The sequence below is a fragment of the Pteropus vampyrus genome, unplaced genomic scaffold (genome assembly GCF_000151845.1).
Source record: "Pteropus vampyrus isolate Shadow unplaced genomic scaffold, Pvam_2.0 Scaffold196, whole genome shotgun sequence".
Taxonomy (NCBI): domain Eukaryota; kingdom Metazoa; phylum Chordata; class Mammalia; order Chiroptera; family Pteropodidae; genus Pteropus; species Pteropus vampyrus.
Genome location: NW_011888977.1, coordinates 2,468,317 through 2,482,027, shown reverse-complemented (window position 1 = coordinate 2,482,027; position 13,711 = coordinate 2,468,317). Strand labels below are relative to the sequence as shown.

General features: G+C 59.0%; 2 protein-coding genes across 3 annotated transcripts in view; one reads left to right on the top strand and one right to left on the bottom strand.

Moving 5' to 3' along the window:
* The window catches only part of CTU2 (cytosolic thiouridylase subunit 2), a 7,655-nt gene extending 5,243 nt beyond the window's left edge, over window positions 1–2,412 (top strand). Inside the window, exons 5-13 of the mRNA XM_023537703.1 lie at window positions 1–120; window positions 203–338; window positions 542–673; window positions 1,190–1,281; window positions 1,401–1,504; window positions 1,613–1,760; window positions 1,884–1,950; window positions 2,079–2,137; window positions 2,231–2,412. Of these exons, the coding sequence (XP_023393471.1) occupies window positions 1–120; window positions 203–338; window positions 542–673; window positions 1,190–1,281; window positions 1,401–1,504; window positions 1,613–1,760; window positions 1,884–1,950; window positions 2,079–2,137; window positions 2,231–2,306 (934 nt within the window). The 3' untranslated portion in view covers window positions 2,307–2,412. The remainder of the gene's footprint in view (window positions 121–202; window positions 339–541; window positions 674–1,189; window positions 1,282–1,400; window positions 1,505–1,612; window positions 1,761–1,883; window positions 1,951–2,078; window positions 2,138–2,230) is intronic.
* Window positions 2,375–13,711, bottom strand: part of PIEZO1 (piezo type mechanosensitive ion channel component 1) — a 66,796-nt gene continuing 55,459 nt past the window's right edge. The window contains exons 24-51 of one of the 2 annotated variants that reach the window (XM_011371889.2): window positions 13,400–13,553; window positions 12,890–13,133; window positions 12,716–12,812; window positions 12,310–12,481; window positions 11,687–11,776; window positions 11,515–11,609; window positions 11,124–11,195; window positions 10,398–10,495; window positions 9,707–9,800; window positions 9,576–9,632; window positions 9,318–9,490; window positions 9,017–9,123; window positions 8,646–8,837; window positions 8,293–8,551; window positions 8,032–8,220; window positions 7,534–7,834; window positions 7,143–7,260; window positions 6,905–7,052; window positions 6,609–6,823; window positions 6,307–6,465; window positions 6,073–6,220; window positions 4,228–4,416; window positions 3,944–4,036; window positions 3,672–3,844; window positions 3,476–3,598; window positions 3,320–3,399; window positions 3,038–3,227; window positions 2,375–2,955 (exon numbers count right to left, since the gene is read on the bottom strand). In XM_011371889.2, coding sequence (XP_011370191.1) covers window positions 2,706–2,955; window positions 3,038–3,227; window positions 3,320–3,399; window positions 3,476–3,598; window positions 3,672–3,844; window positions 3,944–4,036; window positions 4,228–4,416; window positions 6,073–6,220; window positions 6,307–6,465; window positions 6,609–6,823; window positions 6,905–7,052; window positions 7,143–7,260; window positions 7,534–7,834; window positions 8,032–8,220; window positions 8,293–8,551; window positions 8,646–8,837; window positions 9,017–9,123; window positions 9,318–9,490; window positions 9,576–9,632; window positions 9,707–9,800; window positions 10,398–10,495; window positions 11,124–11,195; window positions 11,515–11,609; window positions 11,687–11,776; window positions 12,310–12,481; window positions 12,716–12,812; window positions 12,890–13,133; window positions 13,400–13,553 — 4,280 coding nt within the window. In that variant the 3' untranslated portion in view covers window positions 2,375–2,705. Of the gene's footprint in view, window positions 2,956–3,037; window positions 3,228–3,319; window positions 3,400–3,475; window positions 3,599–3,671; window positions 3,845–3,943; window positions 4,037–4,227; window positions 4,417–6,072; window positions 6,221–6,306; window positions 6,466–6,608; window positions 6,824–6,904; window positions 7,053–7,142; window positions 7,261–7,533; window positions 7,835–8,031; window positions 8,221–8,292; window positions 8,552–8,645; window positions 8,838–9,016; window positions 9,124–9,317; window positions 9,491–9,575; window positions 9,633–9,706; window positions 9,801–10,397; window positions 10,496–11,123; window positions 11,196–11,514; window positions 11,610–11,686; window positions 11,777–12,309; window positions 12,482–12,715; window positions 12,813–12,889; window positions 13,134–13,399; window positions 13,554–13,711 lie in introns of those variants that run through there. The other variant, XR_002783209.1, reaches the window with a different exon arrangement.

The following is a 13,711-nucleotide window of genomic DNA, read 5'->3' as shown; positions in this document are numbered from 1 at the left end:
CACCCAGGACCCCCAGAGCCCAGCTGGGCCACCCACAGCTGCCCAGACTGAGGCTCTGTCCAGACTGTTTGACTCAGTGAAGACGCTGACAGCCAAGGAAGAGCTTCTGCAGACCCTGCGGTGAGCCCTCCTGCCCGCTGTGTCGTGGCCCTGCCCACCTGGGCCTGAAACCCCCTCTAAGGTCCCCTGCCCTGCTCTGCAGGACCCATTTGATCCTGCATGTGGCCCGGACCCACGGCTACTCCAAGGTGATGACGGGAGACAGCTGCACCCGCCTGGCTATCAAGCTCATGACTAGCCTAGCACTGGGGAGAGGAGCCTTCCTGGCCTGGGACACGGTACTCTGGGGCAGGCTGCCCAGGGGCCCCTCCTACCCTTACCCCTCAGGACTCCTCACTTGAAAGTAGTGTCATGTGAATCAGTCTTGGGGTCTCTCTAGTGGAGGGGGAAGTGTTACCCTCTGGCTGGCAGGGAAGGAGGGGGTCTATAAGCCTGTCTGCTAGGTGCAGTGAGGAACATTCTCCACACACCTCCCACCCAGGGCTTCTCAGACGAGCGACATGGCGACGTGGTGGTGGTGCGGCCCATGCGTGACCACACGCTAAAGGAGGTCGCCTTCTACAACCGCCTGTTTGGTGTCCCGTCCGTCTTCACACCGGCTATTGACACCAAGGTGAGCTACAGGGACAGGGCAGAGGTTGCTGGCATACCTCTGGCAGCCCAAGCTGTCCATACCAGCCCTCTGGCTTCAGTGCCTACCACTTGGTGCCATAGTGGAGTTCCTCTGTCCCCAGCATTTTTGGAGCATATCCAGGGCATTTTTGGAGCATATCCAGGGCATTGAGTTGGAGGACATGCTGGTGCCCCTGTCCCTGGGAAGGCAAGGTGCCCAGCTGGGGGGTCATGGACATGGGGGAGGGGATGATGGGGGGCAAGATGACCTTTGTCAGGGACACACAAGTTTTTTTTTAACATAATTTAAATTTTAATAATGTCTGTTTAGCAACAGGGACACTTTAGAAGTGTGTGCCCTGGCTTACTCCATTCCCAGCATGGCAGATTGTCAAGGGCTGACAGCATGGAGAAACCCATGGCCCCTATTCCAGGTGGCCCCTTGACCAGGCCTGGAGCCTGCCTTGCCTCTCTGTATCGGAGCCACTCCTGTAGCCCCCCATATGATTGTCCCTAGGCCTCCGAAAAGGCCAGCATCCACCGGCTGATGGAAGCCTTTATGCTCAGGCTGCAGGCCCAGTTCCCCTCCACAGTCAGCACTGTGTACAGGTATGTGTGTATGCCTGGGGTAGGGGTGGGAGCGGTGGGCACTGAGCTTACCACCCCAGGGCATGGGCAAGGCCTCAGCCAACCGATGATGCCTCTGTGCCCTGTCTTCATGCCCCCAGAACGAGTGAGAAGCTGGTCAAGGCCCCCAGGGACAGTGGCGCTGCTGGTCCCCTAGGCCCTCGCTGCCTGCTCTGCATGTGCACTCTGGACATCGATACTGCTGGTCTGTGCTGTCTCCTTAGGGTGCTTGGGTGGAGGGAGAGGGGCACCAGTAAGTGGGTGTTGGGGTTCAACAGCCCCTGAGGTGCCCTCAGCTCATTTCTGCTTTCAGATAGTGCCACAGCTTTTGGAGCACAGACCTCACATCTCTCCCAGACGCAGCCCCCAACCTCACCAGCTGAGACACCCACAGCACCCTGCTGTTCTGCAGGGGTGGGCAGGACCCAGGGCTGTTGCCAGGGGGCTGGGCCCTGTGGGAAGTGAGTCCCTTCCCTGACCCATCCCACCCCATGGCTGGTCCCTTGCAGCTACACAGAGGGTGGTGGTACAACCTGGGACCAAGCCCTTGGGCAGGGCACACAGGTCTAACTCTGCTCTCGCAGGAAGGACCCCCGAGGCCATGTCATCGAGCAGCTGTGTTACGGCTGCCGTGTGAATATGAAAGATTTGGTGAGTAGGCGCCTGCCCTGTGTTGGTGATAGGGGAAGCCATCTCACTCTTGGGGGTGAGGGGGCGGGTGGGCACTGGCTCAGCTTAGTGCCCCGCAGCCGTTCGCCCATGCTGGCTTTCCGTTGCAGCCTTCCCTGGACCCCCTGCCACCCTACATCCTGGCCGAGGCCCAGCTCCGCAGCCAGAGGTACCAGTGCCTACTGTGCTGGGGGTGTCCTTGGAGGGGGGCCTCTGGGCATGAGTACCTTCAGGCTAATTTCCACTGTGTGGCTTCCCCCAGGGCCTGGGTCTCACAGGAGATCCAGGAGTATCTCATTGAAGACAGCGATGACGAGGTGCACACTGGTGAGAGTTGAGCCTGAGGATGCACACCCAGGGTCACCCTGCTGGGACCTCTGCCATGCAAGGACAGGCAGGCAGCATGTGATTGTCCATTTGTATAAATAAAAATGTTTTTAATTAGAAAAATCTACAGTACGCGTGGGGGAGGGAGGGCTGGGCCCCCTGGCCCAGTGTGGCTGGCTGTGGGCTACACTGGGCCCAGCAGGGACGACGGGAAAGGACAGCAGTCCTGTGCTGGGCCACAGAGGGGCCACAGCTTCCTTCTGACAGCAGCATCAGGGTTCAGTGGGCCAGGAGGACATGTCACAGCTGGTGGCCTTAGACTGGGGTATCTGCTCTGGTGGCCCGAGGAGTACTACCCTCCTGCCTGCTGGGCTGGCTCCTTTATTCACGGTGCACGAGGAGCCCAGCTCCTACTCCTTCTCGCGAGTCCACTTGATCATGGTCTCCGGTGAGCGGTACAGGAAGATGAGTTTGGCATAGAGCTCCTCTTCCAGCTCTAGCTCCCGTGTCTCCCGCACCAGGAAGATGTCCTGGCAGAGCTTGAGGATGCGGTCCACACATGGCAGCTCCTCGAACATGATGGAGTGTGAGATCTCACCAAAGAAGTCACGCACAAGCTTGCCAATGACCAGCACAAAGGACACGTAGAGCCCCATGATCCTGTCAGGCAGGGGCGGATGAGTCCTGGGGACTGTTGCCCACAGCCACCCCCCAGGCCACATGTCACATACCACACACTCACCCGTAGCCAGCCAAGAAGCCCAGGCTGGGTGGGCTGACCTTGTCGCTGAAGATGACCATTGGCAGCAGGTTGCAGTCAGCCTGGCAGTCCTGCAGCTCGATGACCCACCACTCAAGGAAGCCAGCAGCCCCTGAGCCCACATGCTCCCTCCGCAGCTGGATGCGCACACCAAGGTAGTCAGCCTCCTCATCTGCATCAGGGCCATGAGATAGTAAGGGCCACCACCCTCTTCTGGTGTGGAGGCCACAGCCAGCAACCTCCCCGCCACCCACACACACTCACTGGGCTGCAGCTGCTTCACGGGGTTGGCTTCAGGCCCATTGGGGGCACGGATGTACTTGGGGAAGAGGTTGGGGATGACCCTGTGGGGAGGAGTCCAGTGGGTCAGCCCTGGCCCCGCCCTCCTGGTGCCCCAATGTCCCCCGGGCCCCCACTCACACTGACTGGTCTGAGGTACCCTCCAGCAGGCTGGCCAGCTGCCGCCGTTCAGTACTATTGGGGGCCAGGTCTAGGGTGTGCTTCTCGTTGGTGTATTCCACAGTGCCGCCCTTGGCCAGGTCCCTGTAGGCAGGGGTGCAGCGTGACCCTCCATGGGGTGCAACCCACCCAGGCCCCGCCCAAGCCCAGAACATACCTCTGGAAGTTCCAGGTGAAGCGCAGGGTGATGTCAGCAGTGCCATTGTACAACTCCCGCTTCATCTGGGCCCGGCTTGGCGGGCTGATGCGCCACAGTGCCCCAGAGCTGCCCTCAATCTGTGCTGTAACGATGTCCTCAGGGCTGTATTGGCTGATGAACTGCATGGCCAGCTGGGTACAAGATGGCACCTCAGTGGGGTGTGGCCAGGCCACCCTCCCTCCAAGCCGTCCCCTCCCTTGCCAGGAAGATGCAGCATGGGGGTTGCTCACCGGCTGGGGGTCAAACTGCTTGCACAGCTCTTCGTAGGCCTGGTGTGTGAAGGGCACGATGGATGGCTGCTGGGCACTCATGGTGAACAGGGGCTGGGGATGGGAACGGTGACGTGATGCCAGGGGTGCCAGATGACCAGCACCCAGGCCGAGCTCTAAACCGTCCATGAGGATGAGAAAGCGGAGGAATGGGGTTTGGGTCTGCCTGGCCAGAGCCCCTAGTGTGCGCATAGAGCTTGCACCTGCACTGCTTCTCCTGGTTGGAGCAGAAGGTGGCTGCTCACCTCGTAGCCGCCCAGCTTGAGGGTGACAGTGACATCAATGGGCTGGTTGACCACGCCGACAACAGAGCGCACCAGGGACATGAAGAGCAGTGGGAACCAGATAATAGCCACGAGGAACAGGATGATGAGGCCACCCATGCCATACTTAACAATCTTCTTCTTCTTCTGCCCCTTGGGCTGCGGGTATTTCTGGTGGGAGGGTGCATGGGTCACTTGCTCAGCTCTGCCTTCCTCCTGCCCTGCCTTGTGCAGGCCTCCATCCCTGTTCCTTGGCCACAAGCACTATCCCAGAGCTCTCCCTCCCTGCTGCTCCCGGAGCCGTCCTCCATGCCCTGCCCCTCCTGTCCTCAAGGCCATGGTCTTGGGCTCAGCCAGTGGCCTCATAAAGTCAAATTTTGACTGAATATCCAAACTGACCGAAGAGCTATCGCAGTTAAGACTGTGTAGTGCAGCACAGGACAGAGATTGACAGAAAGATCGAGGGCCCAGAAACAAACCCACACATGGAAACAAGGCTGCCAATCACTCAGTGGGGGAAAGGACAATCTCCAACAAATGGTGCTGGGACAGTTGAATATCACATGCAAAAAGATGAAGGTGGATCCTTATCTAACGCTGTATACAAAAATTAACTCAAACGTAAGACCTAAATCAATGAACTCTTACAGGCAAATATTTGTTACCTTATATTTGGCAAAAGATTCTCATCTAAAATGAAAAGTATGAGCAACAAAAAAATTAAACTGCCCATTATAAAAAATACTTTTGTGCTTCAGAGGACATCAACAAGAAAGAAAAAAAAAACACAGAATGGGAGAAAATATCTATGAATCATATCTAATCAGAATCAAGTATCTAGAATATCTATGAATCTCTTTCAACCCAATAAAAGACAAAAACAAGGAAAAAAATGAGCAAAGCTGCTGAACAGACATTTCTTCAAAGAAGGATGGACATGGTCAACAAGCACAGGAAAAGACGCTCAATGTCATTAGACAATAGGGAAATGCAAATCGAAACCACATGATGGATAAAAGAAAAAAGACAATAGCAAGTGTTGATGAGATGTGGAAGGGATTGGTGGGACTCTGATACGGTGCAGTCACTGGATGTCTATAGCAGCATTTTTTGTAATAAAACAAACCCACATATCCAACACTTGGAACAGTTGGATAAACAAAAGGTAGCACATCCACACAATGGAACGCTACTAAACCTTAAAAAGAAACGAAATTCTAACACAGGCTGCAACATGGACGAACCTTGATAACATGCTGAGTGAAAGAAGCCAGCCACAAAAGGCCATATATTATGTGATTTCATTTATATGAAATTTCCAGAACAGGCCAATCTATACAGAAAGTAGGTGGTGGCTCCCGGGAACTGAGTAATGAGGGGAATGGAGAGGGACTGCTAATGGATACGGGGCTTTTTTTTTTTCTTTTGGAGTGACGAGCGTATTCTAAAATTGACTGTGATGATGGTTGCACAACTTTAAATGTACTAGAAAGTACCAAATCTTGTGGTATGTGAATCATCCTACAATAAAGCTCCTCAAAAAGGAAAATTTCACGTAACATAGCGATGCCTCTTCCACTGGGCATTTGCTCAGGCCATTGTGCCAACTGCCTCCTCCCTGACAGGGTCAAGTGCTCTCTAAGAAGCTGCTTCTGGCCACATAAAAGAGTTCTAGAAATGCTCTATGGCTTTTGGTGGCCTTCCGGCCTCATGTTAATGTGGGCTGTGAACCTGGGTCACTAGCACTGTCTGGTTTTTGCAGCATCCATCTGCCCCAATTGGGAGTGACTAGTGTCACCTCGCTACTCCCACCGTGGGCCCAGGCACCTTTTCTGTCTCTCGGCTGCACTTGATGATGAAGATGTTGGCATAAATGTCCTCCACACACATCCAGTTGGACAGGGACAGCGTGGTGTCTGTCCATACCCAGTCCATCACAGCCCGCAGCTCCACCAGGAATGGCACCAGCCGGAACCTGCCCGAGGCCAGCGGACCCATCAGGAGGGCCTGAGGGAGGACAGCCTCGCTCCTCCACCCTCTCCTAGGCTGACCCAAACTCACCCCTGGAAGAGGAAGAGGTTGAGGTGGTTGTACTTCTTGGTGAGGAAGTTGCCAAGGATGCGGGTGGGGTAGCCACAGCGGATCTGGTAGGCGGATAGGGCGAAGTAGATGCACTTCACGAAGTACCAGAGTTGGGCCACTGTGTTCTGTCTGAACATCCTGAGTAGGACAAGAAGCTCAGGTGAGGGCACCCCACCTGAGTTAGGCAGCTGGAGCCTCAAAGTCCCCAGACCCAGCCTCGGCTCTGCCAGGTACTGAAAAGCACACCTCTGCAGGGCAGGGCCCAAGCCCCCAGCACCCACCTTTCGGTGACAGCAGGCAGGATGAAGAACATCCAGAAGTGGATGGCCAGCACCAGGATGACCTGGAAGGCCAGCTTGCCCAGCACGGTCTTGCGTAGGTAGAGGGCACGGTCAATGACCATGGTTCCAAACTGGATCAGCAGCATAACCAGGAAGGCCTCAGGCACTTGGTCGTCTGACAGGGAGGATGTGATGTCCGTAGCCGCTGAGTGCTTCTGTGGCCGGGAGAGCAGAGGTCAGGGGGAGCTGGGGTGGCTGCTGGGCTCTGCTCACTGGGGTCCCTGAGCCCAGCTCACCCCAAAGGCCCAGAAGCCAAAGATGATGATGATGAAGTCGACGACATCAGCCAGGAACATGAGAGCATAGACATCGGTGGCTGCACGGTACTTGGTGTGCAGGATGTCGTGGAAGAAGCGTCGCAGGGGCCGGTACACACTCTGGGCCCTGAGCGGGAGTGGAGTAGGGATCAGCTTGGTACCACTTGGTTCCTCCCACCCGCCCCTGGCTGGGGCCACTCCCAGGCGGGTCACTCACAGGGACAGGCAGAAGGTCTGCAGCCAGATCCTAACCGCCCTCACTTTTTCCCGGGCGCGACTCCGCTTCTTCTCTTTCTGAGAGGCAGCTGCCTCTTCCTTGTCCTCGGCCTCGGATTCTGTGGGGGAGCAGCCACCACTGATGGAAGGCCACAGGGGATTTGACCTAGCCCAGCTCCTGACCACCCTGAGAGCCCCCCAAGGGGCTGCTATCACCCCATTTCACAGAACAGCAGACTGAGTTACAGGGCCCTCCCAGGGTCACCAGCAATGGGTCAGCTGGGGCTGTGCCCTCTGGACACAGAGGGCATGGTTGGAATGTGGCTGGGGCGGCAGCTCCAGCGTGGGAACTGGGTGGGCTGAGGTGCTTGTGGGTGGATAGGGCTGTGTACCAATGGCTGCTGGTCCCCTGGGTTCTACGTTCTCCTTCCTCCTCCTGAAACGCAGACTGATGCGCCTCCTGTCTCGGGGCTTGAGCTCCTCTGGCCGCTCCGGGGGCCCATCCCTCACTTCCATCTGGCTATCATCCTCAGTGGCAGCTCTGGCCACCCCTGGCTCCTCCTGGGGCCCTGTGTCCGCCTTGGTCTGGAGTTCCAGCAGAGCTGGCTCCTCCTCAGGCCCCTTCTCCTTTTCACGGCCCCCATCATGCTCCTTGGAAAGCGAGTCTTCTTCATGGTCCCAGAGGCCATAGCACTGTGGAGGAAGCGTGAGAGGGAGGGTGGCGAGGAGGCCGGCATGGCCTCACGAAGCAGCTCTAGTGCAGGACAGGCAAGATGGCCAGGCCTACCCCAGGGCCCACAGTGTCAAGCCTCACCTCCTAGAACAAAACGGCTCAGGCTGGGGGTGATGGGGAGGTGCTGAGAGGTACCTGCCCACTGCCTGCCACTCACCAGCAGCTGGGAGCGGTGGAAGAAGAGAGCCATGAGCTGCACCAGGTCATACTTGATATAGCCTTCGACCTTCTCCAGGCCCAGGATGCGTGGTGGGAAGTAGGGCTTATTCTCGTTGCGCCGAAGCACCGTGTGGCTGTTCCAGGGGAAGAAGCCAAACTGGAACAGGTACTTAGTAACCACTGTAACCTGCAGGGAAGAGGGGCTTAGCAGGGCAGGGCCAGCCTCCACCCCTACCTCCCCCCTCCTGCTACTGCCTACTTCAGTGAAGATGATGGCCGTCATCCAGAAGCGCTTGCTGGGCCGAGGGATGGACAGCATGGCCCACAGGAAGACCAGCACAGGCAGCACAAGGGAGGCAGCTGAGGCAGTGACCATATGGTTGAGAATGATGACGAAGTAGCAGAGCAGCTCCGAGTGGGCAGCCACGCATTGGTACATGGCCTGCAGTAGCCGCAGCACTCGGCCCTGCCTAGCCTCAAACTGCTCAGCCTCCTCCAGCTCTGGGATTCGTAGGCACCTGCAAGGACCACACTCAGGCAGGTTATAACCCCCAGCCCAGGCCCACCTTCCCTGCCCCAACCTGCCCCCCACCCACCACCCCTTGTTCAAACCTGTCAAGGAGCAGCTCACTGGCTGTGCGTGTCCGGGTTCGAGTGCTGACAGGAAGCTCCTGGGAGCCGTGCAAGGAGGCTCCAGGCTCGGTGACCATCTCCTCACTGCCACTGCGGGTATTGTAGCCAGTGCTTAGGGGGCTGCTGGTGTCCTCGGGTGTGCGGCTCTGTGGCTCCTCAGCCCCCAGCCCACTGTGGAATGGGAGGCTGGTCAGAGGTGGCAGGAGGGCCTCAAGGTCCCTGGTGGACAAGGGGTTGGGAGGCTATGTGCCCCTGAGTGCAGTGGCTTGGGCAGCCCTGGCTCTGGGCCCGAGAGCAGGGAGATGGGGTAGGTCCTGACTCCCGCCTGAGCCCCTGTGGCCCATACCTACCTCGATGCGGTGCTGGGTGCATCGCGGGCCTCTGAGGGGCCTGTTGGCGTGGCCTCGGCTTCACTTGAGTACAGCTGGTCAAGCACGCCCCGGTGCACCTCTCCACCCTTCAGGGCACACGAGGAGGCTCAGGGCAGTGGAGGTGGTCCCAGCTCTGCTCCATCCCCCAGCATGGGAGAGGCGGGGGCGGGGGCATAGGGGTCAGGTGGTGGGGACAGGGGCATGCACAGGGGCAGGGTCATGTGGAAGGGCATGGTCGTGGGTTGGGAGTATGATGGGGTTGAGGCATGGTGGCACCCACCCTGAGCAGCTCCTGTGTGAGCAGGTAGCGCTCAGCGCGCAGCACGTCACTCATGGCTCTGTGGTGCTGTGTGAAGGTGTGTAGCCAGCGTGTCAGCTCATCCACCAGCGCCTGTCCCAGTACCCACAGGAACTGCATGGTGCTCAGCACCCGCTGCATCATGTGGCTACGGCCTGCAGGGAGAGGGGTTGGCAGGAGGATGCTGGAGAGGCAGCCAGTGAGAGACCCCCAACCCCCAGGCCCCTGGGGCCTACACACCTGCTACCTCGTCCTCTGGGCCCTCTGCCAACTCCTCCTCCAGGCCCGGGCCGCCTCCTGGGCATAAGGGTGCTGGTCAGTGCCTTGCTGTCCTGTATCTCCTCCCTCCATCCGCACTCGGCCTGACTCACCCACAGGCAGTTGCTGTGTCTGTTCCTGTGCCTGCTCCTGCCGCTGCCGCCTCAACACCGTCTGGGCATTGGTCACCCACGCCTGGTATGCCATCTGCAGGCCAGGGCCTCGGGGTTAGCACCCTGCCTCCCCGACAATTAAGGCTCATTGGGCCCACATCTGAGCTCCAGAGGAGGAGGAGCCGGGGATCAGATGGCCCAGCTAGTGACCTTCAGCCTGAGCCCGGGCAGGATATGAGCGTCGTGGGACTGCTCTGCACACAGCCCACTCTGCGCATCACAGCACCTGGGCCCTATGAGCATTGTGGGACTGCTCTGCACACGGCCCACCCCGCACATCACAGCACCTGGGCCCCATGCTAGAACCGGGGACCTAAAGGTGGACAAGAGTCTCCTGGCCCAGGAGACAGATGTGTGTCCAACAAACATACTCAGTCCTTCTCAAAGGCCAGGACACCAGTGACCACCACAGACCTGGGTGGTCAGAGCCCGGCCCATGGGAGGCAGTGGGCAGAGGGGCACATGACCTATGTCCCCCATAGTCTGCTGTCCCTTCTAACTTGTGGACTTGGGCAGTCTGGATGGGGCTGGGCAGGCTCCACAGGCCCTGGGGGCATCTGTCCTCCCTGTGCTACCCTAGCCCTGGTGCTCCATGGACCAGGGATGGCAGGCAGGGGACCCTCCACATCACCTGGAAGGCACTCTGTGCTGATGGCCTAGAGTCCTCAGGCTGGGCCTCCTCCTCCTCCTCACTGGACTCAAACAGGAAGTAGTCCCCGGAGTGGACGACTGTGGGCAGAGTGGAGCTGAGAGCCGGCTTCCCCCACACAGGGAAGGGCTTTCCACCCTCCCACCCCCACACACCCACAAGACCTTCAAGTTCATTTCTTGGGTTTAAGTGGGCCCAGTAACAGGTCTTGCTGGGTTGCCCAGCTTGGGTCCCCTCAGCATCTTATGACTCCATGAGCCAAGGTCCCCATGCCACCCTCCCCCCAAGTGACAGCCACAGTGGCTGGAGGCGGGAAGCAGCAGCCTAGGGGACGGAAGCACATGCACAGGACACAGGCCAGAGCCGTGGAACGAGACGAGACTGGACGAGAGGAACATAGAGGAGGCAGGGCTGGGGAAGGGGGTGGGCAGTGAAGATTCAAACTTCTGAATCCCTGAGTTAGAAAAGAACAGAGCCTGTTGTCAGAGGCCCAGCTAAGTTGAGACCTAGCCCCTTATTACTTCATGGCTCGGAGTGAGGCCTGGGGGTGTGCATGACAGTGATCATGGGAAGCGCAGGGAAAGGGGAACATGCACAGGCTGGAGGTCAGCATCTGACAAACTCCATCCACCCCAAAGGTGGACAGCAACTGAGAGAAGGGGAGGGTGTCTTGAGGGTGTGGTCATGGCAGCCAGGTTGGGGCAGTACCTGTGGCGTGGTCCAGCCAGGGCCGCCACCACTGTCTCTGTGGCGGGGAGGAGCCCTCTGGACTGCTGGGCCCTGTGGAGGGGAGCGGGTGGCGAGCATGAGCCAGCAGGGAGAGGCATGGGAGAATGAGGGCGGACCCTCAGCAGAGACAGACACTGAGTCCCTGCAGTGACAGAGGCTGTGTGGTACTGTGGGGATGGAGGACAGCCCACAAGTGCAAACGGACAGTCACAGGCCAGCTGTGTGGCTTTTGGGGACAGAGAGTGACCACATGGCACAGGACAGATGGGCTGGAAGCCCTTTGGGACGTCACGTGGCACGGACTCAGGCAGGCTCCAGTGGCATAAACACGCCAGGACTCAGGGGCCCACGAGGCTCCATCCACACATACCTGGCTCCTGGTCAGGGTCCAAGGGTTCCTGGGGGTGGCCAAGATTCACCCGGCTCTGCCTGTGCTTCTTCTGCTTGGTGCGGATACGTTCCATCCTGTGGGTGGAAGAAGGCTCTGAGTGCTGGGCCAGTCAGGAAAACGCCCCCACCCAGCTCCCCCAGATGGCACCTACTGTCTTTTTAGCTGGGCCAGTGACTTCTCCTCGGCCTTGCGGTGGAAGTCAATGCTTTTGAGGTTGGCAGCATTGTACAGGGCGAAACCCCTGTGGAGAGGTGAGTGAGGCCCAGGGGGTGCCAAGCTCCAGCTATAAAGGCTCCCCTTCCTCTGGGCTTGGCCCACCTACCCAGCCCCTCCCTGCTCCCACTGAGGGCTGGCTCCCCAGCATGACCCCCACCCTGTCGGGTACTACGGTCAGAGGGTGGGGACCCCTCCTGCTGCCTCTAGTCTCATGGGGTGGAAAGAAATGCAAATGAAAAGGCAGCAGCAAGACCGCAGACCTGTCTCCCTGGCCGTGGGAGCTGCAGAAGCCAGGGACAGGGAGATGTGTCGGCTCATTGACCAGAGCACAGGGCAAGGGGGGTCAGGCCCTCTGGTGGGGTGCACCCTAACCCAGTGTGGGGGCAATAACAGGATGGAAACACCAGCCCACACACAGCTGGGGCTGAGAGCACATGAAGTGCCTCTGAGGAAGCGCTAATGGCCTGTGGTCATCAGTTCTCCCTCTAGGGGACATGTCGCATCAGGGAACAGCGCCCTGCCCTAGATGGGCCTGAGGAACCAGAGGCAGGGGCCAACCTGGAGGCCTGCAGCGCGGTGGCCTGGAGCTCGGCCCTGACATGCAGGAAGTAGTAGCTGAGGAAGACACGACGCTGCAGCAGCAGGAACAGGAAACAAACACTGTCCCAGAGGATGCCGGCCTCCTCTATGGGCAGCAGGCAGTCCTGGTCCCTGCTCAGCATCTCCTTGGCTGTGGAACAGGCGCCAGCACAGGTAAGGGGTGTGATCAGGGTCAGGAGCATGGGTTGGGGTCAGGGCTGTGGGGCAGGGGTTAGGGACCTGAGTCAGGGGCAGGAGGTCAAGCATATTTGTCGGGGTCAGGGTCAAGGACATAGGTCAGGAGTGTGGGTCAGGGATAGGGGTTGGGGTCCCAGAAGTGGTACGTGTCCCAGATGCTCCCAGCCACCTGCCCTCTCCCACTCACGGTCATAGTAGCCTTTGACTGTGCACACAAGGCTGAAGAGCTGGATGACCCAGCAGAAGCTGCTCTGCATTTGCTCCACAAAGACGCAGGACAGGAGCTGGGGGCGGAAAGAGGGTCAGCTAGCCTGCGGGGTCAGGGTTTGGGTCAGGGCTGGAGCTGGGCAGGCTGGCTCACCGAGAGCATGTTCTTAGAGATGATGACGGTGACATTGTAGAGGATGAGGCAGTCCCACAGCACGAGGCGGGCATGCGTGTCCTTCTGCAGCAGAGAGGTGCCGAAGAGCAGCAGGTAGAAACAGGCCAGCAGGTAGCCCAGCCCGAAGACACTGATGCGCGTGGCCCCTGTGACGAACACCACCACCAGCACCAGCCAGAAGAGGTAGCGGAAGACGGCCACTTTCAGCATGTCGAGGTAGGACCTGCCGGGCGGGATGTCGCTGTGGGCCGGTTACCCCTCCTCCCCCCGCAGCCTCGGGCCAAAGGAACTCAGAAGGCCCCTCTGCTGTGAGGTCGGTGTCCACCCCTTGTCCTGGCCACAGGACATCACTGGCAGCACCTGTCCAAGGCTCAGTCCTAGCCAGAGCCCAGGTGTGTCTGTCAGCTCTGCTAACCAGTTGCCTACACGGCCCTAGCGAGCCCTCAGCCCCGACTGGGCTCCGTAAGCTGGCGATGCCCTGGGACCCACCTGCAGTGGATGAAGTTGGGCACAGGGTTGGGCTCCCCCCGCAGTGGCTCCAGGTGGTCGGTGTTGACGCCGGCCATGTGCTGCCACTCCTCGGTGCCCTCGGCTGAGAATACCTGCCACTGCTGGGAGGCGCAGAGCAGCAGGAGGAAGTCACCTGTGGGCACATGGGACGGCCCTGCCACACTGACCCCAAGAACCATTGGCCATGTGGAGGCCTGGCACATGAAGGGCACAGGGCACATCCCTCCTGGCACTGACCTTGTACCCAGACCAGAGAGAAATAGGTTATGTGTATGTAGTGGCGGGGGGTGG